The sequence below is a fragment of the Narcine bancroftii genome, chromosome 5 (assembly GCF_036971445.1).
Source record: "Narcine bancroftii isolate sNarBan1 chromosome 5, sNarBan1.hap1, whole genome shotgun sequence".
Lineage (NCBI taxonomy): Eukaryota > Metazoa > Chordata > Chondrichthyes > Torpediniformes > Narcinidae > Narcine > Narcine bancroftii.
Genome location: NC_091473.1, coordinates 96,510,463 through 96,536,626, shown reverse-complemented (window position 1 = coordinate 96,536,626; position 26,164 = coordinate 96,510,463). Strand labels below are relative to the sequence as shown.

The window sequence follows — 26,164 nt, the reverse complement described above, 5'->3', positions numbered from 1 at the left end:
TCTCCTTCTTAAAATTATTCAGATACAGGATAGATAAGTAAGGATCAATTAACATAGTATATGTGGATTTTCAGAGGAAACTGGATAACGTGTCATACAAAATGGTGCATTTGGATGTTCTCACCTGTTTCAAAAAGACATCAATCTGCCCAAGAAGAGCTGAGTGAGCTAACCTCAATGACTATCACCCAGTAGCACTTTCATCTACTATGATGAAATGCTTTGAGAGGCCAGAATCCATGGACACTAAATGACTCTGAACAGACTCTACTTTTGCTTCTCTTTCTCTTAGGGTCAGAGGCCATGCTAATGGCAACTCTTTTTCTCTCTGATGGCAGACTAAAGGAAATTTGTGTAATATTACATTTCCTGCTTTATTACATGACAATAAAGGAATCTTAAATATCCTTGCTTTGGTGGGGATGTAGAAAAAGTTCCTGAGTTAAGAAGTTGTCACATTAGATTGAGTAGAATGAATTAGTTTCACCAGATATTAGAAAGATAGGAGAGTTGCACCATATAAATCTCAAAGAAGAATTGACAAGATAGATGCTAAGAGGCAGTTTACTCAGCCCTCTGAGTCCAGAACTACGCAACATGGTTTCAGGATGAGGTGGCAACACTAGACTTTGTTAAGAGGAAAATTTCTCTACTCCAGAGGGCTGCAGGTATTCAGTCATTAGGTATATTAAGGGGAAAGATTGATGATGTTTTGGACTCAGTCAATTAAGGGTTATGAGAAATGGACAGAAAAGCAGTCTGAGGGAGAGGTTCAATTGCGATCTTGATGAACGATGGAGCGGATTTACTGGTTCTGATAGCCTGTACCTTGAAGCACCACACTCAGTTACCCAGTATGTTTTTAAAATGGCATGTTTCATTTCTATGAAATCTTCCATCATGCATTCAAACTACATGGTGGATGTATCGTGGTGTAGAATTGAATATTAAGTACCAGACTGATCATAAGTTTGGTTTTTATTTCATCGTGAGATGGTTGTTCCATGTCAATTCATTGGTGGGAATCCTACTTTTATCATTGTCCTAACCTGCAATTTAAATGTGTAAATCAGATGACCTTCTATTGGTGGGGAGAGAGCGAGAGAAGTTAATTAGTGTATAGCTTTGTGAAAATTGAAATTGAACAATTCCCTTGAACAATACTGTGAATAATGCAGCAAAATTAAAATTAAAAATTCCAAACTTAGTATGTATGTTGCATATCAGTAAAGATTTGTATGAGAGAAAAAGCTAATTTAATCTTGCAGTGTACATTTGTATCACAGTCTGAAGAGTTTCTGTTTGAGGGCTACTTGTTTTTACAAATTAAAGAAAAATAAGATGTTTCTACATACACAGATAAACCTTAGCACTAACGAGGGCCATTAAAACAGCGCAACAGTTTTGTCAGCCCAGTGTTTGTGATGTGGTTTTGGAAATGTACTTGGCCATTATGCTTACTAGATATAAAATTGTGAATATTGTATGAGAGTAGCTATCTTTTGAATTGTGTTATTACTTAACTGCAGGGTGTTAATTATCTGAAATTTTTGTGGTTATGAAAAGTGATAGGCGTGATTTATAGCACTTGCAGTTGCTCTATATATAATCCTTGGTTCTCTTTGATGGACTGCGGTTATTCTAAAAATCAGAAATAAATTGCATTCTGTAATTGAATATGTCAAAGTGTGTGTGTATTATTCACAGTCTGTGTTATGACACATGTCACATGCTTAAAATTGCTTTGACCTCCAGGTTTTTTTTTAAACATGAAATTTCCAGGGTTAATCTACTTCACTCTCTCATCAGAAAACTATTTTACAAATTACAGAGTTCACTTAAAATAAGTTAATACTTAGACAAAATTTTCAGCAATTTTAATGTATGCAACCATCAAATATATGTATTCTTTTGGAGCATAACACTCATAACTTTTCTCAAAGTTAAATATCCTTTGAGATTGTTTTGTAGTTGAGTGTTATAGAACACAAAGAATGCTCCAAGGAAATAATCATTTCTTCCATTGTTTGAATTATGGCTCCAAATATCTATTGGCTGGATTTTGCATTAGCAGTGAATTGAAAGCACTTGGACACTCACCTGAAAGAAAGCAGCCCTCAAAGATCTATGGATTACTGTGGTTTACCCCTTTCCTGATATTAATTTGGGATCTCTGGAAACAATGATGACATTAAGCAGGATCAACAACAAATTATATTGGTGTTCTCCATCAAAAAAAGGAGCAAAAAAGATCCAGTTTTTAATTAGTGTTTTGACATTTTACAAAGAGTAAAATAAAAATGTTGGCATACATGCAATAACTATCTAACTTAATATGAATTTTGAAAGAATTACAGTATCCCAAGTGAATTGGACCACATGCATAAAATTAAGTTTTCCACTACTCAGAATGTTTAGTCATAATTATATTGCTTAGAACACCATTTAAAGCAGTTGTAACTCAATCTGCACCATTTAACCTTTAAAGCAATGGTTTCATTGAGAAGGGTGGATAAAATTGAAACTCTCTTCACTTCAGTGATCTCAAGATGAAAGCCACCTGTTTAATGTGAAGGAGCAGGATATTATTGACAACATTTTCCATATTTTTGTGCTTGATCAGGGATGCATAAAATTCAGAAGGTGATGCTAACTTTGCACTGCAGTGATATCGAGTACTGGCAGCATTGCCATCAGGATCCAACATGCTGAATATCTGTGGAGTATTTTTTTTATTTTGCACCTTATTTGCCTGTGACATCATTAAACTTTTAAACAAGAGGCATTGCAGTTAAGGCAGACTTTCTAAAAGCAACCCAGGCATGTGAGGTTCTCCTCCAGAAACACCAGTTCCTTTATTGTTATTCCTTTAGCAACCAAGCATTTTCTAAGTCATCAAACTGATGGTGGCACTTAAGGGCAGCATTGCCACTGGTGTGGTCCTGGGAGAGAGGAGAGTGAAGACACAGAGCTGCTCCAAAGGGTTCAACCACCTGATGCTAATGCCAGTGCCTCCATACAGGCTCCAAAGGAGCTGACTGTGTTTGTCAATAAAATCCTACAACCACGGAGGTTTGTGTCCAAGGCGGCAATGCCCATGCTCAGCAGCGGCCACGAAGTGTTGTAGTCTGCGAGGAGGAGGAACGGACCGATGCAGGGGACCAGAAATGGGGAGAACATCCCCTTCCCCCATTGAAAAGAAGAAGATGAGGCAACCCTACAGGGAAGATGACCATGGCAACAAACAAGCAAGGAGTTCAGCAGCTGAGGGACCCACACAGGCTGTGAGCAACTCATGGTTGAGGGAATCACACAGAATGTGGGCTGCTGGAGTCTGGCTCATTGGAACCAGGTATCAGAGCCAGGATTTGAGAGGATGCTGAGGGCTAGAATACTACCAATGGGCCTCCAGTGCTGAAAGCTTCCTGATTGTATCGGAGGTTTGGTGCTTGGAAATTGGAACTTCAGTCACTTCTTGCAGAGGAACTTTGGAAAAAGATTTTTGGAATGGTTAATACCTCTTCATTATGTGCCCAACATGCATTGATTAAGTTTAAAGTGGTACATTGGGTTCATTGTCCTAACCTGCAATTTAAATGTGTAAATCAGATGACCTTCTATTGGTGGGGAGAGAGTGAGAGCAATTAATTAGTGTATAGCTTTGATAAATTGGCCCACATCTTTCCTAATGTTAGTCTTTTGTGTGATAGATTTAAATTACAAGTGGCCACACTAACGCATATGTTTTGATCTTGCTCTATATTGGGGAAATATTGGACAGACATTATCAAGACATTATCATTTATACTGGGTATTAGATTGCAACCTGATCCATTAACAGCTATTTTGGAATTATAGTTCCAGGGTGGGGGTGGGGGGGGGGGTGCCGAGTTCCTACTTTTCCACATCAGGCCGTAGCCTTTACTATATTGTTGGCCAGAAGACCTTTTCTATCTAAATGGAAAGATCCAAATTCACCTACTTTGATGCAAGTTATGTCATGCTTAAGTTTAGAAAAAATTAGATGTTGCATTTTTGATACGTTTGAAGATACATGGCATCATTTTATAAACTATTTTTGTATGAGTTAATCTGTATTTTGACTTCACCTTCCAGACTGTTTTGGATTTCTGTTGTTTTTTTTTTAATTATTGGCAAGGACCAGATAAATAGTTCGTATTGATTTGTTGTAGTGAAATCTCAGTTTAGGCTGCCCAGCCATTTTTTTTTCTTTTGCTGTTGTTGTATCCTTTTTGTTTATTTTGGTAGGTTGGATGGGGTTTTAATTTAAAAATATATATTTTTGGAATATTCAAAATTGAGAAGAAAGGGGTAATATTGTTCAATATGTTATAATGTTATACGTTGTATTATGTATTGCAATATATTGATGTTTCTGGTTTTACTATTCAACCGTATTCCATTCTCCTCATGTATTGTTTTCTACAATATGTTTAATAAAAAGATTGAAAAAGAAAGGAGGTTTGGATCTGGGGCTCAGGTTGCTGATGGATCGAACAGGAGTCTGTGCAGCTGCAGAGGCTGCGGGAGCGCAGGAGATAAATCCATGGACACTCAGTACCTTTAAATGAGAGACTCTCTTTTGCTTCTCTTTTTCCCTTACTGTAAGGAGTGTTGGGCGACACTAATGGCAATAGGAAAAACACAGAGATGCTGGAGGAACGCATCCAGTCTTGCAGCATCCTCACAAGGTAGAGGCAGGCAAGGGGCCACTTTTGTACTATTACATGTCAACAAAAAAACTCTTGATGGATTATTTTCTGAACACATATAAGATGGCAAGAGCAACTGTGGACATATTTACACATCTACACAATATAAGCTACAAGTTTATATGGTGCAACATTATTAGCAGTTAGCATAACGCCTTTACGGTGCCAGCGATTGGGACTAGAGTTTGAATCCTGCACTGTCTGTAAGGAGTTTGTACATTCTCCCCATATCTGCATAGGTTTCCCCAGGGTCTTTGGTTTCCTCCCACCTTTCGAAACGTACCGGGGGGGGGGGGTGTAGGTTAATTGCGTGTAATTGGGCAGCACGGATTCATGGGCCGAAATGGTTTGTTATTGTGCAATATGTCTAAATTTAAACCTGCCATTGGTAGGTTCTTGTATGAAATATTTAACTGTCCTGAGTGTTCTGCCCATATCTTTCTGCATTAATAGATGGAAAATTACAGCCAGTAGCCTCACCAGCAACTTGTAGAGAATTTCATGCCATATGAAATATATTTATATTTCCTTACTTTCATTATTTTTACAACTGTCCAATGTGGCCAGATTGATAGTGTCAAAATTTAAAATTTTGTTTGTAATTTACATTGAATCAGAAAGCTCCAAGCATTGAAAATCAGGGGGCTCAGTCCTCATATTTTACCAAGATTTCAAAATCACTGATGTGATCTGTAAAAATTGACTTTTGAACTTTCAACAAACTTTGAGTGTCAAGGTAGAAATGACTGATCACGAAGTGGTAAAAGAGGAGTGAGCTGGCCCTCCTAATTTTCACCAAAATTATGCTAATCTGGAACCAATCTCCCTGTTAGGGAAGTGCATTAAAAATTGGTCAGGAGTTCCTATCAGTTCCTATTTTGGCTGCAAGTTCACTGCTACCTCAAAGACCTCTTGGGTAATAACATGGAAGAGATGGTCAACGATTCTAACCCCATGGTCCATACATTAACACAAAGCTGAAAGCTTGCTAGTCCAGATGAAAGCACTTGAATGAAGCAAGTGACTATCATTTCAATACTGCATCCTTCTCTGTCAGTGATTACAATTTGTTCCAGGGGTCCAAGGGAGGGGACTCAAAGGAAGAAAATGAGAAATAGCAGCATACATCCATCTTGGGGTTCGCCTTGTTGGTGTGGTTGGGGTGATTGTGGCCGATGTTTAGTCTGAGAGAAGGTGTGGGTGGATCATTTGGACTGATCCATGGCTGGAGTCAACCAGGTGGGTGAGAGAGGGGGGTGTTGGGTAATTAAAAAGATTGGTGTCCTGGGTCTTGGAAAGAACAAGTTCAAACCAATGATTTCCTTGTGTCAGCAAGCAAAGTTGGGAAATGTTTGAACTTGCATTGGATTTGAGGAGGGAGGAAAGTTTGATGCATTAGATGAGGAGGTGGGAGATAGAGGATATTCAGACTGGGTCATGTGGAGTGGGGAAGACACTGATCTAAATCAATGATTTTGATTGGAAAGTGTCCATTCAAAAATCCAGAGTGATGTGAAGCAAGGCAGTTATCATATTTAATCATAGAAATAAAATAATGTAGCATATGATAATGATAAAAGAACAGCATTATACAATTGAATGTTGTGGCATCATCATTTATTTTTGCTTTGGTAGGGTTCTGTTGGCTTCAGCACTTGTATATTGAATAGGAATAATGGAATCTTTACAGGATGTGGCTAAGGACTCATGTGGCAAGGAATCAAGACTTTAACAGTTCATGAATCAACCTTGCAAGTTTATGACAATGATGTCTCCCTTTCGGACAGACCTTCTACCATAGGTTTGATGAGAAGAACAGGATAAAGCTGAAGAAAACTCAATGGCCCCCTGATGAACAGGCCCCCTGATGAACAGGTGCATAGCGGCAGCCAAGGTGAAGAGAATGCTATGCAAGGAGAATCCACACAAAGCAGCGGGACCAGACAGCATATTTGGTTGGGTACTGAGTGGCTGCGCAGATCAATTGACGGAGAGCTTCACAGACATCTTCAACTCCTCACTGCAGAAGTTTCAAGACAGCCACCATCATCCCAGTACCCAAGAGGGCAAGAATAACAGGCCTCGATGGCTACTGCCTGTGACACTGACCTCTACCATTATAAAATGCTTCGAGCTCCTGGTGATGGAACTCATCAAAGCACACCTCCCAGAGACACTGGACCCATTTCAATTCACCTATAGAAGAAACTGTCCAACAGACAATGCTATAGCCTTGTCCTTTCACTCTCACCTGGCACAATGCCCCATACATTAGACTGATGTTCATTGATTTCAGCTTGGCATTTAATGTGATCATTCCCCAGAGGCTAGAGAAGAAGTTATCCTTACTGGGACTCAACACCCCTCTCTCTAACTGGATTCTGGATTTCCTAACGGAAAAAAGACAGCCTGGCATGTTTGGTAGCAGAATATCGGGCTCTGTCACATTGAGCAATGGCACACCTCCGGGCTATGTGTTCAGCGCACTCCTGTTCATACTACTGACCCATGACTGCATCACCAGATCCAGCTCCAACAACATCATCAAGTTTTCAGATGACACAACAGTAGTTGGCCTCATCAGCAACCACAATGAGTCACATTACAGAAGTGTAAAATCTCGTGGCATGGTGCAAACTTGGACAAGATGAAGAAGATGATTGTGGACTTCAATAAAACTAGAAACAATCACTTTCCATTACACATCAACAACTCTGTAGTGGAGAGAGTGGAGAGCACCAAGTACCCTGGAGTTCACTTAATAGTGACCTATTGTGGACACTCAACATCTCCTCACTTTTCAGGAAGGCACCACAGCAACTGCAATTCCTGAGAAAACTTAAGCGGGCAAGGCTACCAGCCATTATTATGTCAATCTTCTACAAGAACTCTATTGAGAGCATGCTGGCTGGCTGCATCACATGTGGTATGGTTGCTGTAGAGGATTAGATTGGAGGTCAATCCACAGGACCATAAGAAGAGGATCATCAGGGTCTCCCTCCCACCCATCGATGTCATCTCCTAGGATCGTTGTCTGAAGAGGACACACAAAATCATTGAGCACTCCTTCCACTCTCAACACACCATCTTTCAGCTGCTACCGTCGGGAAAGAGATACCAGGAGTATTGAGCCAGCATCACTAGGGAGAGGAACAGTGAGAATGCTGAATGACCAAAGGAATTGCTCACACTAACCATTTGAGACTCTCATATAAAAATGAAACAATATTTATTTGTATACATGAAAACTAGTCCTGCATATGTATTATCTGTCTACAAATTAGTTATGTCTAGTTGTGTGTCTGCACATTTTGTACTGAGGACAGCAGAATGCTGTTTCATCGGGATGTACTTGTACAATCAGATGACAATAAACTTGACTTGACTAATGCAAGTTGCGTCAAGCTGATGAAGAGCTCCATTGTTAGATCTCCTCTCCTTGCTTAGATGAATAAAATATTCCCATATCAAAACCCACACATTGATACATTTAATTGGATTCTCAGTTCATATTGCTTGTTCAACCAATATCACCAAACCTATTATCAAGAAATTCATTCTCCACTGTTAGTAGAACTGTGTAAAATTGAACTTAGAAGAATAACATTGTTATTTTTTGCTTTAGGGTTTACTTTTGCACCATTTATGTTTGGAAGATGTATTTTTTTAATGAGACTTTAGGAACACAAGATGCCATGATTCACTGTCCAATGCCTACTGCTGGAAGAAATGTTCACAGATTTCACTGCTCAGGAAATTGTGCATCTGTAAACTCAGCTCATCTGTCTGTTTTAATTAATTTTTCAGAAATTAATTAAAACATGAAATATTCCATTAATTCAATTTCTTTATAATTCTTCCATTCTGCACCTTATCCAACTAATCCACCTTTTGAAGACAGGTCTCACCCTGTTTGCCAAACTAAACTGAGCAAAGCTTCTGAACAATATCTTCTAGATTATGACCCCTTGACTGACTGTCTTCCCAAGTGAGAATGTTCCATGAATTCAGAAGTTCACAAACATTCTAATTCTTCATGGCCCTCTATCATGTACCACTTTATTTCATTAAAATTTACAAGCAGCAGAATATTAATTACCGTTTCCTGCTTTAATTATAAGGAAACAAGATCAGATACACTATGTTCTATTGTGGACTAAAATGAAATTAAAATAATATTAAAGGCCTTTGTAGACAGTTGTAAATGATTCCTTAAGGGTCAAGGTAAATTTATTTCCTAATGGTCCTAGTTTTGATCTCGTTTCTGTGGGGAGGAACATGGCAAGATAGTGTGGGCTGACTATGTTCAGTATATCAAGCACATAAATTCAATGCAATGTTCCCTTTCCTCCCTCCCTCCCTCTCTCTTTCTCTCAATATATATCACCTTTCCCTGTCTCATTTCAGCCTGCTCTATATTCATTGATCCATCCCCTTCCTCGATCAATTCACTTTTCCTCTTCTGACCCCCTATCCATGTCCAAATACGGCCTTTTGCCTTTGGCCTGTGTACCTCCCCCTGCCTTTGCTCCCTTCCTCCCCCAGCCTTTTTATTCAGGCACCTGCTTGCTATTTGCTCATGCTTTGAAGAAAGGCTGAAGCCCGAAATGTTGGTTATTTATCTTAGCTTCCTATTACTTCCTATGGACACTGCAGGACATGCTGAGTTCCTCCAGCAGTTTTGTGTTTTTACTACAATCACATTGTCTGTAGACTTTCCTGCTTCACTGCAATGAGACGTATTGTGATCACTAACTCACTTTTACTTGCCGTTTAAGTGAGGTTACTGATACTCAGTGGATAATGCTTGTTTTCACACAATTGCTGAGTTTTCTCTGGGAATATCAGCTCATTCACAACGGTCTGTTTTGAGCTAGACTCAAAATTAAATTTCATCCTTGCCAATTTCAAATGGTAAGCAAACAATTCAAATAAATGACTTCAGTATATGCTTGTCTGTGAAAAACTGGGTTTTCATAGTATCAAGTGTTCTTTCCTGACTCCAACATACCAACCTGTGCCAAGTACACCAATAACTGGCAATAGGTAGCGTTTGACACAATATTTAAGACTTGCTATTCTACTGAAATGGAGGAAACGTTGCAAACATTACTCGCACCTTATCATAATGTTTCTGGAAGAAAGTGTTGAAAATGTAGTTTTTCAGTGTTCAAAATGTAACACTGAGACTTTTTAAAAAGGCAAGCAATTTGCATTTATGGAAAAATTAAATGTGTTGATTTCTCTCATTATTTATAGATGCTATCTTGAAGAATCTGCTTCAAAGGGAGCGTGGTTGAACCGGTCCAGCATCATCTTTGCGGGGAACGACAAATGGTCTGTGGACCCACGGGTTTCGATCATATCAACCATTAAACGAGAGTACAGTCTCCAGATTCAGAAGGTTGAAATCACTGATGATGGCCCATATACCTGTTCAGTCCAGACCCAATACAATCCCAAGACATTACAAATGCATTTGATTGTGCAAGGTAAGCCATGTGAAAACATTGTGAGGGATGTAGCAGAGTAGTATTCCATCAGAAATCAGAGAAGAAAGGGTGTGGAATTTATTAATTCAGGAATAAAAAATGCATCTTTTTTTTCACTGAGTGTTCTCTCCTCTTCAAATCCTGATGCACTGAGGAAATAATCCATTGATTTCTGGTGCCAATGTAAGCAAGAACCTTCTTTCTTTGATTTAAATGTTGTAAAATATAACAATTAAGGGTTGTTTCACCCTCATTTAAATCTACAATGATGGTTATTAGGGCAAAGATCAGATAATCAAAACCTGGGGGATTTTTTCTCTCCCTTACATTGTGGCCAGCTCTAACTCCCTGACTGCTGCTCCAATTAACACTAACCAATTAGCACAAACTAATAACTGTACAAACAAAACAAGGTAAGCATAGCGGTTAGCACCTGATTTTGAATATGGCGTTGTCTGTAAGATGTTTGTACATTCTTCCCATGACCTGCATGGGTTTTCTCCAGGTGCTCCAAAAACTTGCGGGGTTGGGAGATTAATTGGGTGTAATTAGGTGGCATTGGTTTCGTGGGCCAGAAGGAGCTTCAACAATGCTGTATTGTTATTTTTTTTTAATTAAAGATTTTCGCTGAGCAGTCTTGTATAGGTGAGACATTGGACCAATGTAAACTCTTTAAAGTAACAATTAAAGTGCTCCAAAATTACATCAAAATAGCATATCTTAAAGGTGGTAGAAAGACTAACTTACATTTATCTCATACTTTAATATATCCTTGAAAGATCCCAAGTGGGTAAAGAAGTAATAAGTACTGCTTAACATGTGGTCACTGCTGTTATTTAGGCAGACATCTGTGCACTAGAAGTTAGACAAATACTGCACAGAAAGATCAACAAAATGTGGTAGAATTGGAGTTAAAATTCATTAAGCATAGATGTGCTCAAGGAAGTTCCAATCTGATACCTAATATTGATGTTTTCAGATTAATTGGCTCTGCAAGAGTTTGCTTTATTTTATCTCCTAGCTATTATTGCTTTTGCACAGTAGTAACTATTTAGGGACAGTGTGAACCAAATCTTGGTTTGCTTCAACGAAGGAAAACAGTTTATGAAAATAGTCATCAGTTATCAATCCTGTTCCTTCTGCATTTCAAACACAATAAATCTAATCACAGAGACTATCCAAGCAACTTAATTTCCATCAAGTAAGGCAAAATGTGCAGGAAAGAGCAGGTGCATGAGATTGACTTGTTGACAGCATGCATTAGATGATCTGTAACGATCATGAAATTGTGGCTCAAAAGTCGCATGAGATCCTGAGCTTCACAAGTGGAGACATTTGCCCATAAATAAGACATATTTATACTTTAATTCAGTAATGTTGGATCAATTTTTCTCCTGTGTTGAAATATTTGAGCTCATATCCTGTTCAAAATATGTCCTCCAATAAATTGGCATTTCAAGCTTCATTTTCCTATCATAAGTTTTATTTAACTATTGTGAGTGGTAACGCCATCAACTTCTGGGGCTGTTTTAATGACCTTATCGCAATAATTGAACCGAAGTATTACGACATTTGACCCATTAAAATAACTAACATAAAATATAGAGTGATGATGAACCTGAATTATGAGGAGGGAAGTTTGTTTAAATTTAAATTAAATGTTATTTTTTTAAATTTAAATTTAGACAGACCGCATGATTACATGCCCTTCCGGCCAAATGAGCCTTTGCCACCCAAACACTCCAATTAACCTACAGCCCCCACATGTTTTGAAAGGTGGGAGGAAACTGGTGCACCTGGAGGAAACCCACGCAGACATGGGGAGAACATACAAACTCTTAACAGACAGTTCCGGATTTGAACATGGGTAGCTTTACGCTAAGTGCTATGCTAACCGTAACCATTCTTAGAAAATGGTCTGTATCGCAATTTTCCATAATAGAAGTCATGACATTTGTGCATGAGTCAGAAAACTCCAGTTGGAAAATATTGTTTGTTTCCTTTTATTCACATGAATTCCGTGAGAGAAAATTTTACCCAGAATCTAAGATCTTTTGGATACTGCTTTGTGAATTCTGCAGGTAATTTTTTTGGAACTCAAGCAGTTGTAAAGCAGGGGGTCACCTGTATGTTGCAGAGAAAGTCATAAACTGCATGTGAATTAATCAAATGATAAAAGGCTGCAGATGCTGAAGATATGAAGTAGAAACAAAAATGCAGGAAATGCTCACTAACCGAAGAATAGCCCATGCTTCGATTTCCACAGTTGCTGCATGGCCTGTCAAGAATTTCCACCATTATCTGTTTGTATGTATGAATAAAATGGAGCTCTCAGAACATTGCTTTGTATTTTAAAATACATGCTCTGTTACTTATTTTTTAAAATAAATGAGTGCTTGCAGCCATCAAAAGCAGTAACCAATTGCATCTGAGTCAGCAAGGCAGTTGCCTATCTAGAAAGCAACTGCCATCTGTGAAGCATATAGATCATTCTTAAGAGGGAGCGAAGCAGAATAATGATTTTTAAACCATAAACATCCAAACTTCAATATCTTTTGTGACTTTGAATTTGGCATTAGAACCGTGCAATTATCACACAAAAAAATGTCTGAAGTCAAATTTATAGGTGCGCCACCCAATTTACACCTAATTAACCTACAACCCCTGATATGTTTTGAACAGTGGGAGTAAACTAGAGGCCCCGGGGAAAACCCACGCAGACATGGCGAGAACATACAAATTCCTTACCGACAGTGCAGGATTTGAACCCCAGTAAAGCCATTGTGCTAATTGGAATATTTTGTTAAGAAGAATTTAAAGGCAGTTTGAGGGCTGCAGAGAGATTTCCCAGAATAGTTCTGGGGATGAAAGCCTTCAGTTGTATAAATAGAGAGGTTGATAATTGAGAGGTGAATTTATGGAATTGTTCAATATCACAAGTTTTAAGGTACTGATTAAAAATAATGAATTTATAGTTATTAATGAATGAACAGCAGATAACACTGATTTAATGTGGATGAAATAAGAACCAGAGGGGCCATAAATAGAAAGATATACCCTAATGTTTTGAATTTGTAATTCACTGCTTCAATGAAGGTGAAAAAAGTCCATTGAAGTTTGCCAGAGGGACTGGAGCAGGGCCAGGGAGTTTCAATTATTAACAATTTGGCATGGGTTTCGAAATGCTGTTACAAATTGTAAAATAATCAGAAAGAAAATGATCAAAATCAAGGAAAGACTTCATGACTCCCTAGTATGAGTTTAAAAGCACAAGGCTTTTGGAGAAAAGGGTCACTGATTGAAAAAGTTATTCAACATTTTTGAGTCCTTCAAAGATAATCAGTTGGAGTAAGAGATTTTGCAATGAATTTGAGCAATAATGCACTGAGACAGAATAATAGTTAGCTATCTATCATTAGTATTGAGCTTAAGACAAGAAATCAACCACCTGTTGCTTATATGAGTATAGAAGTGCCAAAATTGCTCAAGGATGCTGACATGGGTACATTTGAAGATTTGATTTTCCTTCTGTGTCTTCCTGTGGTGTTGGTTTGATGTTGATTTTTTTTCCCGGGAGTTGCTTCTATAGATTGCAATCAAATGCATCTATTGTTCTCGTTTCCTTTTCCTGTTCACATGTGCACCCCTATTTTTGTTCAGAGAGAGAAAGTTAAGCATGGATTATACGTTGGCATTTTACTGTTACCATAATTTTTGCTCCTCCGCTATCTTTTAATGCAAGATTTTACTGTGTTGGATGGCAAGAAAAACAATGTTTATTTGCATGGAAAACTCTTGGCCTTCCTCTTTGTAAGGCCTCAGTTATTACCAACACTGAATTAATTGGAGGTCTGGCAAACATGGGAACTCAAGTTGAACATGTTATTTAAACAATGGATGGCAGTAGTTTTCATTGGGATAATAGTCCCAATTACTGAAATTGCAATTGTACCAAGCAAAAAACAAATCAGAACATATTCACATCAGATATAATTTGCATTTTTGGCATAGATTGGAAATTTGTAGTCATCCATAATTATGATGCAGGAAAAATATGCTCAGCAACTTGAGTAAATATAATAATCATATTTAATGTTTGGTGGGTAGCATTCAGCATAATTTGTACATAGAGCATCGAACATTACAGCATAGTATAGGCCCTTTGGATCTTGATGTTGTTCCTTCATATTCCTTCCTCTTCTCACCAATTTCATTATTGGGCGAGAAGGCATGTCAATAGAATGATAAAATAACCAGGTGCACCCACTTCTTACCAATACTCATTATGATTTTACAGTCTGAATCGAGGAGACTGTATTTATAGCACTATCTGAGCAGCGAAAAGATGTATTTGTTTTATTTGTTAGATGACATGGATAAAAAGAAATTCATCCTGTTTTGAAAAATTGTTGATCTAGGGATTAGGAGTGTTTTGACAATTTTTAAAATTTATCTTTTATAAAATGCTATGAAATGAAGAAATGATCCAGAACTTCAGCTAGAATTTAACTAGAGTTTTACTCTAACTAAATTCTGCAAAACATCCACAACTATTGTGCATCACACCTTTAGAGATAAAGCCCAACATTCCACTAGCTTTGGGTAATAATTTTTGCCTCTCTCTACTAGCTATGAGTGATCATTACATAAATCATGCAATTATCAAAATTTATGATAAAAAAGATGGCCATTCAACCCATCATGGCTGTGCTTGTGCTCTCTCTGCTTGGCCAAATTCTTTACTTCTGCTTATATTTAAGTGCCAAGCGATTTCACTCTCCAACTGCCAGTTTTGTCCACTCACTTAATCAGTCAATGTCATTTCTCAGTTTTCTGCTCTTTCATGCATTATTTACTCAACTACATAATTTAATGTCATAAGCTGTGTTATACATCCCTCCAATTAAGGGTATTCGCAGAAAGAAGTAGTTAGGCATTTCTACAAAAATTTGGACAAAGCTGATGATGGATGTCGGTGCTTATTAATATGACATGAGCTGCTTAAACCCTACATTGACAATTTTCTATCCAATAAGAAAATATATTCTGCAGGCTGTGACATTGTTTCGGTTCACTTATTTCAGCTTCTTTAAATCTAAATTACATTGGTGAGACACAATTTTAGGTCAGAAAACTGTTACTTGCCTGAATGTTAAAATCCTTTAAGTAGAGTTTATTATTTAATTTTCAGAATTATCTTGAAATATTTGAATAATTTTAACTGTTGGCTTATTTTTGTAAACTTTATTTTGGGTTGGAGAGCTTTGACAAAGAGGAGAGATCAGACTGGTTGGTTTTGTTGTCTTTAGAGCAGAGGAGGCTGACATTAGTTCTGATTGAACAGAACTATGAGAGCTGTAGTCCACAGATGACAACTCACGGAAGCACATGAGGAGAAGACAAAATCAAAGTTCTGGCTCAGCCTTTACCAATTGGTGGAAGATAGAGCATGTCTTCACATCTAACAATCAGTGCAAGGTTAGCTTTCAATATAAGAAACATTTGAGTTAGCACAAAATTGGAACCACATGTCCAATGAAGGGATGATCTAGAAAAAAGATTGGAAACCCTTGTGTGCACCAGTGTGTAAAATTATAGAGGAGAAAATATAGATGCCAATGTCCCCAGTCCTGTACTGCTTGTGCTGTAGTTGGTAGAAACTGTAGATTTGTGAGTATAATGTATTCTGGGTGAGCCAAAAGAGATGACTTTCCATCAATATTTTTAGGTGAGGGAGTTAGCTCTTGTAAATGGACGCACATTATGAGATATATGATGAACCCATTCCTCTTCATTGAAATACAAGCAGCAAACCAAAATATTTGAATTATGAATTAATGAACAGTGGCCTTGATATCACATGAATAGATAGTGCAGTCGGTCCAAAATCACAGTGCTTCTTAAATCTATCACGTCTTAAAGCTAATCTGCACCTCTGAATGTGTTTGAACGATTGTGACTTTACAATTGATTTTGGTGGCATTGATATTGGTGGAGTCCATCCTGACCTCTGGTTACTTTTTCTCACTCTGAAGGCTCCTTTTCCCCTCTCACGTTGCAAAGATATGCCAGTTGGCAGCTTGATTTAGAATTGTAAATTCCCCTTACTGTAGGGTGGGAGGAGAATCAAGGAGGAGTTTAAATGCAGAAGAGAAATGTGGGGAATGGGATCAATGATATTTCTTTGAGAGTCAGCATTATCTCAGTGGCTCCTCTCTGATGAAAGAAAGCAATGTGGTAAGATCTGAGATGAAGGAATATGAGCAAAGAAACAATGAAAAAGAGACTATGTAAAGAAATGAGGGCTAAGGTTTTCCAATGCTATACTGGTGGATGAGATGGAAACTGAGAGAGTTGCCCTAAATCTGCAGGGGGCAGAAGATCTTTCAGAAAAATGCACAAAGGGTTGCAGGTGCTTGTGGCGGTTAATGTCAGGAGTCAAGCTTTGGGAGTCTTAGAAAGAAGTGGAATTCATGTTAGCAAGATGAAATTTACTTTGGACAATCAGCAAGAAGTGCAATGGTGCCAGCAGGCAAGGCTTGGATTGGATCTAGAGGATGTGATGATCTTGGTGTCTCAGCTTCTCTGACAACCTTTGCTGTGGTCCATGTTTTCATCATTGGCTCTTGAATATGCACATGCTGCCCTCTGAAGCATTCTGGCAATGTTTGTTATAATGCTGGTGTCCTTCTTGTGTTTCAGCCAGTCTTCTTCTGGTTTCCTCCTGGAGGGTGTATTTTGCTGGGCAGAGTTGTTTTATATCTCCTGCCATTTATAAGTTCTGCCGGGGACTTCATGTCAGCCCTTAAAGGTCATTGATATGCATTATTAATGACTCCAAAGACTGAGTGAGGAACGATAGGCTTTAATTTAGATTTTAGCTGGTCCAACTCTATGTGCTCGACTGAATGGAAGGGCGGAAGAAGGTCGACCTTTATGGCCAGGACGCAGTGGGAGGGGTTACAGGGCATCGAGTAATAAGTAGGTGGGCTAGCCACTTATATGCAGAGCAGCACAGAATAGTATATACATATCACCACACTCATAATAATAGAAGAGCTAGGTATGGGCCTTCTTTTGTTTTGCAACACTTAACTAGTGTGCATTTCACAGTGTGCACTTGTCTTTCAATGAACCCATGACATTTGGGGTATTATGGGAATGTAATGATAATAAACCCATCCTCTGCAGCCAGCCTTCTGAATAATTGTGATGTGAACTGTGTTCCATTGTCACATATTACTTGTTCTAGTATTCCTTGTTCAGTAAGGAGCACTCTCATTTCTGAGATGATAGTTGACGCTTTCAGGTTTTTCACCCTTTTGACGAATGGAAACTTAGAGTAGTAACAGGCTACTATTAAAGACCACTCTTGATTCTTGGTGAACAAGTCTGCTCCCACTGTGTGCCATGGCCTGGCAGGTAATTCTGTGGAAATTATTTCCTCTTTTTGATGTGTGTTTCAGTTGATCCTTTTGGATATCTTCTTTGTCTGGATCTCATAATTGACAGAGATCAACTGCAACTCCCACCAGATATCCAGACCTAGAATTGCTGGTCTGTCTTCATCTACCATGTTGAATGTACAGAGGATGTTCTTTCCCTTATGGCAGCCATTGATCTTAACTCTTCCTAGCTGCTTGATCATGGGTCCACCATAGGCCGTTAATGTGACATTCGCTGTTTCCAATGCACCGTCTTTTGGATACCCTTTGTGATGATACGACCTCCAGCCTACTGCAGGGGATGATCTCTGTACCTGCAGGAAGACAACTTAAGGGGCTGACTCCTCTTGGCTGGTTGTCAACCTTCCCTATAAGAGACTTTTGCACTTTGGGATGGGCACCTCCCCATATTAGTTGATCAACTAATCTGTCCTCTATATCCTTAAATCTGCATTTTGCAGCCATCATTTTTAGTGAGGAAGTTATCAACAGTTTCATCAGTCTTTTTCATTAAGCCTTGAAATTCATAGCGTTTAATTCTATGATTAGACTTGGGTTAAAGGTGAGAAGCAAACTTTGCAAATATCAGCTCTGGATTATTTTTCTCGACCTCTGTAAGTTCCCAACTATTAGATAAGTCAAGGCCTCGCTCCCCTGCCCAGAGAAGTATATAACTGACCTTCTCCTTTGTAGTTGCTTTTTTAAAATAGCCTTTGAATGCTAAATTCAACACTTCTGCTGAAACTTTTTAACGAGTCAACAATGTCTTCAGCTTTCCAGTCCATCAGTGGATGAACTGCTGTTGCTCCAGCCATTTTTTCAGTAATGTTTTTTTCTCTTCTTCCCCTTCGTATTTCAGTGACTTACAATCAATTGTATGGGTTTATTCTTGTTCTCTTATACTGCTGCCACCATGTTATGACTCTGTGTTACTTGGGAGGCTTCTTAAATAACTTAGAGATGCAAGATTCAAATAACAGAAGAGATTTTACTTACTGATGTCTTCCACCATCACAGGAAACTGTTCACACACACATACACCCCACAGTGGTGCACTACAGTTACTACAATGAGAAGGGTATATTCTTATGCAGTTACAAAATAGTTCATAGTATTCTGCCAATGTAACAGTTACTGACTGCAGCAAGACCAGCAGGGAAGAAGTCCAAGTGCAAATGCACAAAATTAATTTTCCAGGCCATGGTTCACTTGGTGATTTTGTATGCTTGCAGTAGACTTCAAATATGACAGAAAATCACAGAAATAGGTTGTACATTAAAGACAGTATGTGATAGGAAATATAGAACAATACAGCACAGTATAGGCCATGCAATGCTCATGTTGTGCCAACCCATTTATTCCTTCCAAAAAAAAAGTACTAAACCCTCCCTACCTATATCCCTCTATTTTTCTTTCATCCATGTGTCTGTCTAAGAGCCCCCATTGTTTCAGCTTCCACCACCATCCCCAGCAAAGCATTCCAGGCACCCACAACTCTGTGTAAAAACATTTATAACTTCCCTAAACTTTCCTCCCTTAACTCTGTACATGTATCCTCTGGTGTTTGCTGATCCTGCCTTGGGAAACAGGTTCTGGCTGTCCACCCTATCTATGCTTCTCATTATCTTGTAGCCCTCCATAAAGTCTTTTCTCATCTTTCTTCGCTCCAAAGTGAAAAGTCACAATTCTGCTAACCTTATTTCATAAGATTTGTTTTCCAATCCAGGCAACATCCTGGTAAATCTCCTCTGAACCCTCTCCATAGCTTCCCCATCCTTCCTATAATGAGGTGACCACAACTGAACACAATACTCTAAGTGTGGTCTTACCAGAGATTTGTAGAGTTGCAATATGACCTGTCTACTCCTGAATTAAACCCCCAGCATCCCAAAGGCCTTGCAACCTTGAGGGATTTGCCACCCAAGGTCGCTGTTTTCATCCACATTCTTAAATAACCAACCATTTACTCTGCCTTCTGGTTAGACCTTCAAAAATGCATCACCTCCCACTTATCTAGATTGAAATCCATCTGTCACTTTTCTGCCCAAATCTGCATCCTGTCTATATCATCTTTTAACCTTCGACAACTTTCACCTCCATCCACAGTTCGTCCAACCTTCAAGTCATCCGCAAACATACTGACCCATCCATTTGCCTCTTCATCCAGGTCATTTATAAAAATCACAAAGACCAGGGGTCCCAGAACAGATTCTACTAGTCACTGACCTCAAGAAAGAATACTTTCCTTTTGCTGTTCGGGTGGACAAACCACTATTCTCTGCTTTCTTCCTATTAGCCAACTTTTTATTCACACAGCTAATTTTCCACTGATCCTGTGATTCATAACATTCTGGATGAGTCTCTTGTCAAATGCCTTGCTAAAACCCACGTAGACCACGTCTACCACCCTACCCTCATCAATTTCTTTTGTTACCTCCTCAAAAAACTCGATTAGACTCATGAGGCACAACCTTCACTTCACAAGCCAAGTTGACTAATCCTGTCCATTAGTTTACACACCACTGATGGTGATTTTCACAATCAGCAAGTCCAATAATATTCAGGAAGCAAAATCTGTTGTCCAGTGTATTAAGCAGCTAATCTTTTTTTTTGGAATATTTTAAGTATAAAGACAATAACTTGCCTCTTCAACAATGTGCCCTAGGATTTTTATTTCCACTTGCAAAGGCAGTCCAAATCTAGTTTTACTATCTGGTCACCTTCAACTATGTAGAACTCACCAGCAAGGCACAGAATATCATCCTAGATATTTGTTCAAATTTCTTGAACCTAGGATCTTCTGAATCAAAGTGAAGAGTCTTCGCAACTGATTTAAAATTGAGATCTATTATGATATATGTTACTTTCAAAGTGTTGTCCTAAGAACATTTTAGACAGCAGAGATATAATAATGCTTACCGTTACATTTCCTCCAAGCACAATCAAGATCATCTATGCTGATCTGGGTATGCTCGCTACTGGCCCTGGGAATCGAAAATCACATCTGGAAATGTGAAAGATAGGTTACAGGGAAAGTTAATGTAATTACAGGATTGCTCTGCGAGCCAGGACAGATTTGATGGACCAAATGGCCTTTATATCAGAAGGAGGTATGAAATGATCAATTGCTTTGTGCAATCCACAGTATTTCTTCAAGTACAGAAAAATACCATAAGTTGTTATTTGAAAGATGATGTATTGCGCTATATAGATGAGATTTCAAAATATACACTGAAATTACTTTAATCAGATCATTTACTTTTACAATCCAGCAACATGATTTATTTTGATTCTTAGTCTGTTGAAAATAATTTGTTTCAATCCAAAAACAGTGATCAGAAATGCATCAGGTTCTCAACTGGTGTTGTCTTAGTAGAGTGACACTCTGACCTAAACATACACAAAGCTTGTAATCTGGCAAATTTAATCCAAAGTGCTGGTGACAAATTTGTGGATCTGTTGGATATTTGTGACATTACGTATTATGTGCTTTACTTCTTCGACCTTGGAACTTTAAAGGGCTTTAATTTCATTAATTACATTGACCCTTTTGATCCTCATTACTGCCACTAGTCAATCTAAAAAATAGTGTGTAGAATGTACCACAATCAAAAATAGATTAAAGTAAGGTGTTGTAATTTTTATATTTCCACATTTATACCTTATCATTATAAGTCCAGGGTCAGAGTATATCCGCATGCATTGCCTCTTGCAAAATTGATTCTGAAGTACTGAATTTAAATTGATATGTTTATGAAAGACTTTGCAAGGCAGAGATGAGTATTGCCCATGAGAATTATACTTGAAATCTGCATCGTTTTAACTTTACATTCTACATTCAATGTTTCTAAATGTTTTAAAGAATGATTAAAAACTGATGTTTTTCTGGAGATTCAGTGAAAATTGCGTGATCATTTCTGAATCCTGCTAAAAAGCCCAAATTCTTTCCCCCAAAAATACAATAATATTCAACATGGTGTGGCGGCCCGCAATTGTGGAGATCGGGCCGGCACATTGCGCAGCAGCAGAAGTGGACAGAGATCACTAAAGCGACTCCCAGGACAACGAACCAGCGGGGGTAGAAGTGGTGTTGGTCAAGCTGCCCAGCTAACTCAGCAGAAACAGGCTGGGGAAGAAGGGCATTCGCATGTTCCCGGTCGCTATTGTTATTCATATGGCTGACTCGGTCAATCAGCAAAAACAGCGGGAACTTGAACAGTATAAAAGCAGTCTTTCCAGCCCGAATAAAGGAGTGAGCTTAACCTGCCACACTGTGTTTGTGCGTTTCTTTGTAGCAGTCGGCTACCATTGGTGACCCCGACGGTTTAGAAGGAATCTAAACCTAGTGATGGAGAACGAAGCAGCAGACAGTGCAGTCGGTCTGAAGCTCCTGACCTTCTGGACAGTTCGACCCGGCGTGTGGTTCAACCAGACGGAGAATCAATTCCAGATCCGGGGCATCACAGCAGAGACCACCTGGTACTACCATGTGGTCAGTGCCCTGGTTCCGCAAACTGTAGACAGAGTGGCCAACTTTATCCACAGGCCACCATCAGAAGGCACTTACACTGCCTTCAAAGGGTTATTAACCAAGACGTTCGGACTCTCGGAGCGAAAGCGAGGAGCACGTTTGCTCCACCTGGATGGGCTTGAAGACAGATCCCGTCGGCACTCATCAACGAGATGCTGGCCCTCCTGGGAAATGAGCAGCCTGGCATCATGTTCGAACAGGCGTTCCTGGAACAGATGTATGAAGACATCCACTGCTCCTGGCTGATGCAGATTTCACCAACCCCAGAAATTCGCAGCATGTGCAGACATTCTGTGGAAAGAGAAACAGAAGTGCTCGGCTACCGTGGGGCTCATAAAGAAGTCCCACAATCTGACCAGAGCAGTCCCAAGCAAGGAACAGCAAATGAGAGGCAGGACAGATGGTGCTTCTAACACCAGAGATGGGACATCGAGGCCCACAGATGCCAGTCCCCCTATGAGTTCCAGGAAAACGTCACTGATGGCCACAACAGCTGGCCACCAAGAGAGCCTCCTGTACATCTGGGACTGCCTGTCCGGCAGATGCTTCCTGGTGGATATAGGAGCAGAGGTCAGCGTGATACCCCTGACAGGGTTGGACACTAAGCTCAGGCTAATGGGACCCACGTTGAGGGCTGCCAACAACAGCAGTATACGGACCTATGGCACTCGTGGGGCCGAGCTGCAGTTTGGAGGGAGGGCGTCACTTCTCGTGGGAGTTCACGCTGGCCACAGTGGAACAACCACTCCTCGGAGTGGATTTCCTGTGAGCCCACAGCCCCCTAGTGGACCTTAAGGATAAGCGACTCATCCACACTGAGACCTACCAGACCATCACACTGAGGAGCGCTAGGTTTCTGGGAATGCACTTGGACTCCATCCACAGCTCGGAGGATGTTCACCAAGGGGCTAGTTGGATTCCCGTCAATCCATTCCCCTCAGTTCACAGAGGAGATGCCTCGACACGGCATCGGACATCACATCCTGACCAAGGGCCCACCTCTCCACACAAGGGTGAGACAACTTCCCCCGGAGAAGCTCTGACTGGCCAAGGAGGAGTTCCGCAAGCTCGAAGAGTTGGGTGTTGTTCGACGGTCAGACAGCCCATGGGCCTTGCTCCTGCACATGTTCCCTAAAGCAACTGGGGGCTGGAGACTATGTGGTGACTATCGCCAGCTCAACAAAGCCACCACCCTGGGTCGTCACCCCGTGCCACACATCCAGGATTTTGCGGAAAACCTGCACGGGGCAACAATATTCTCAAAAGTTGACCTCGTGCGAGGATATCACCAGATCGCAGTGCACCCTGATGACATCCCTAAGACGGACATCGTCACTCCATTTGGGCTGTTTGAGTTCCTGAGGATGCAATTCGGGCTCAAAAATGCGGCACAAACTTTCCAATGACTGAGGGACACAGTGGGCCGAGACCTAGACGGCATTTTCGTCTACTTTGACGATATCGTTGTGGCAAGTAGAACCCGACAGGGACACCTTCAGCACCTCCAAAATCTCTGTAGTCGTCTGCATGAGTTTGGCCTCACCATCAACCTGGCCAAATGCCAGTTTGGCCTGAACACCATCGACTTCCTGGGCCACAGGATTACAAAGGTCGGGGCCACACCTCTGCCCGATAAGGTAGAGGCCATCCACAGGTTCCCAAAGGCCAGTACAACCAAAGATCCGCAGGAGTTCATGGGGATGATAAACTTTTATCGCAGATTTATCCCAGCAGCTGCTTGAGTGATGTGGCCTCTGTTCATCCTGATGTCCAGCAAGGAGAAGGACCTGACCTGGGACGACGAATCCGCACGTGCGTTTGTGGAAACCAAAGAAGCCCTGGCCAAAGCTGCATTCCTGACCCACCCCAGCCCAGATGCACCCATGGCCCTCACAGTCGATGCCTCAGGAATAGCGATTGGTGGAGTCCTGGAGCAGCAGATAGAAGGAAGTTGGTACCCATTAGCTTTCTTCATCAAACATCTGCGGCCCCCTGAACTAAAGTACAGTGCTTTCAATAGAGTGTTGCTGGTGCTGTGCTTAGCCATCTGTCACTTCCGGTACTTTCTTGAGGGAAGGGCTTTCATGGCTTTCACAGACCACTAACCATTGACTTTCACCCTGGCTAAAATCTCCGATCGCTGGTCAGCCCACAAACAGAGACACTTTTCTTACATCTCGGAGTACACCACCAATGCCAAGCACATCTCGGGCAAAGACAACTTGGTCGCAGGTGCCTTGTCAAGACACAGCAATGGTCAACGGTCTGAACTTTGCAGTACTGGCAGAAGCACAGCAGCAGGACGATGAGATCCCACAGTACAGGACTGCTGTCACAGGCCTTCGGCTTCAAGATGTTCCAGTCAGCACAAGTACTACCACCTGCCTGTGCGACGTGGCCACCAGGCAGGTTCGACTTATTGTCCCAACGGTATGAAGGTGACGAGTTTTTGATTCCATCCACGAGCTTGTACACCCATCTATCAGGACTACCGTCCAGCTGGTGGCCAGCAAGTATGTGTGCATGGATTGCAGAAACACATCTGGGGATGGGCCAAACCATATACGCAGGTTCAAACAGACAAAGTGCAGCGACACACCAAGGTCCCCCCACAGCCTTTCGAGCAAACAGAATGCAGATTTGACCACATTCACATGGACATAGTGGGACCCTTGCCAGTCTCTCAAGGTTTCTGCTACCTGTTCACAGTGGTTGACCGCTTCACCCAGAAGCCAGAAGCAATCCCCCTGGCCGACACATCCACCAGGTCCTGTGCCAAAGCACTCCTCTCGTCCTGGATTGCAAGATTCGGACTGCCACAGCACATCACTTCTGACCGAGGCGCACAGTTCACCTCCAGTTTGTGGACCGACATTGCCAACCTGTGCCATACGATGGCATACCACCTGTAAACCAACGGCATGGTGGAACATTTCCACGGGCACCTCAAGACCACCCTCATGACCAGACTCAAGGGCCCCAACTGGGTGGACGAGCTACCATGGGCATTACTGGGCATCCGAACAGCGACGAAAGAAGACCTCCACACATTCTCCGCTGAACACGTCTACGGAGCCCCACTCACGGTTCCCAGGGATTTCGTTCCACAGGCTAGAGGACAGAAGGAAGAGACAACCACCTTCCTGGACTGGCTGCACGAAAAGGTTGGTAACTTGGCTCCGATCTCACTCTCCAGACACGGACAAGCTAAGTCCAACATCCCCAAAGAACCCAAGGACTGTGAGTATGTGTTTGTACACAGAGGACCCCACCGTTCACCACTGCAGAAGTCATACGAAGGTCCCTTTCAAGTCATCCGGAACAACGAAGCCACCTTCGAGCTGGACATCGATTGTAAATCAAAGGTCTTCACTACAGATAGACTCAAGCCTGCCCACACAGACCCAGCAGAACCCATGGAGACACCAACACCTTGACACAGAGGGAGACCAGAAAAGACTTGGGGGACTATACCTATGGACACTTAAGACTGTAATGCCGGTTCTGGGGGAGGTCATGTGGCAGCTCGCAATTGCGGAGATCGGGTTGGCACATTGCGCGGCAGCAGACGCAGATAGAGATCGCTAAAGCGACTCCCAGGACAACGAACCGGCAGGAGTAGAAGCTGGGGCAGCATCAGACCAACAGACCTAAAATTGCATTGGTCAAGCTGCCCAGCTAACTCAGCAGAAACAGGCTGAGGAAGAAGGGCCTTCATATGCATGGATGTTCCTGCCCGCTATTGTTATTCATATGGTTGACTCAGTCAATCAGCAAAAACTGCTGGAACTTGAACAGTAAAAAAGCAGCCTTTCCAGTCCTAATAAAGGAGTGAGCTTAACCTGCCACATTCTGTGTGTGTGTTTCTTTGTAGCAGTCAGCCTCAAAAAATGGTACATTTGTAAATCCCCATTCTCAATACAAGCCATATCATACCTTTTATTTAATGGATGTACAGGTAAT

General features: G+C 40.8%; 1 protein-coding gene across 3 annotated transcripts in view; it reads left to right on the top strand.

Annotated features, from left to right (window-relative positions):
• The window catches only part of negr1 (neuronal growth regulator 1), a 530,464-nt gene that overhangs the window by 335,533 nt on the left and 168,767 nt on the right, over positions 1-26,164 (top strand). For all 3 annotated transcript variants that reach the window (XM_069938455.1, XM_069938456.1, XM_069938457.1), the window contains exon 2: positions 9,993-10,225. In XM_069938455.1, the coding sequence (XP_069794556.1) occupies positions 9,993-10,225 (233 nt within the window). The remainder of the gene's footprint in view (positions 1-9,992; positions 10,226-26,164) is intronic.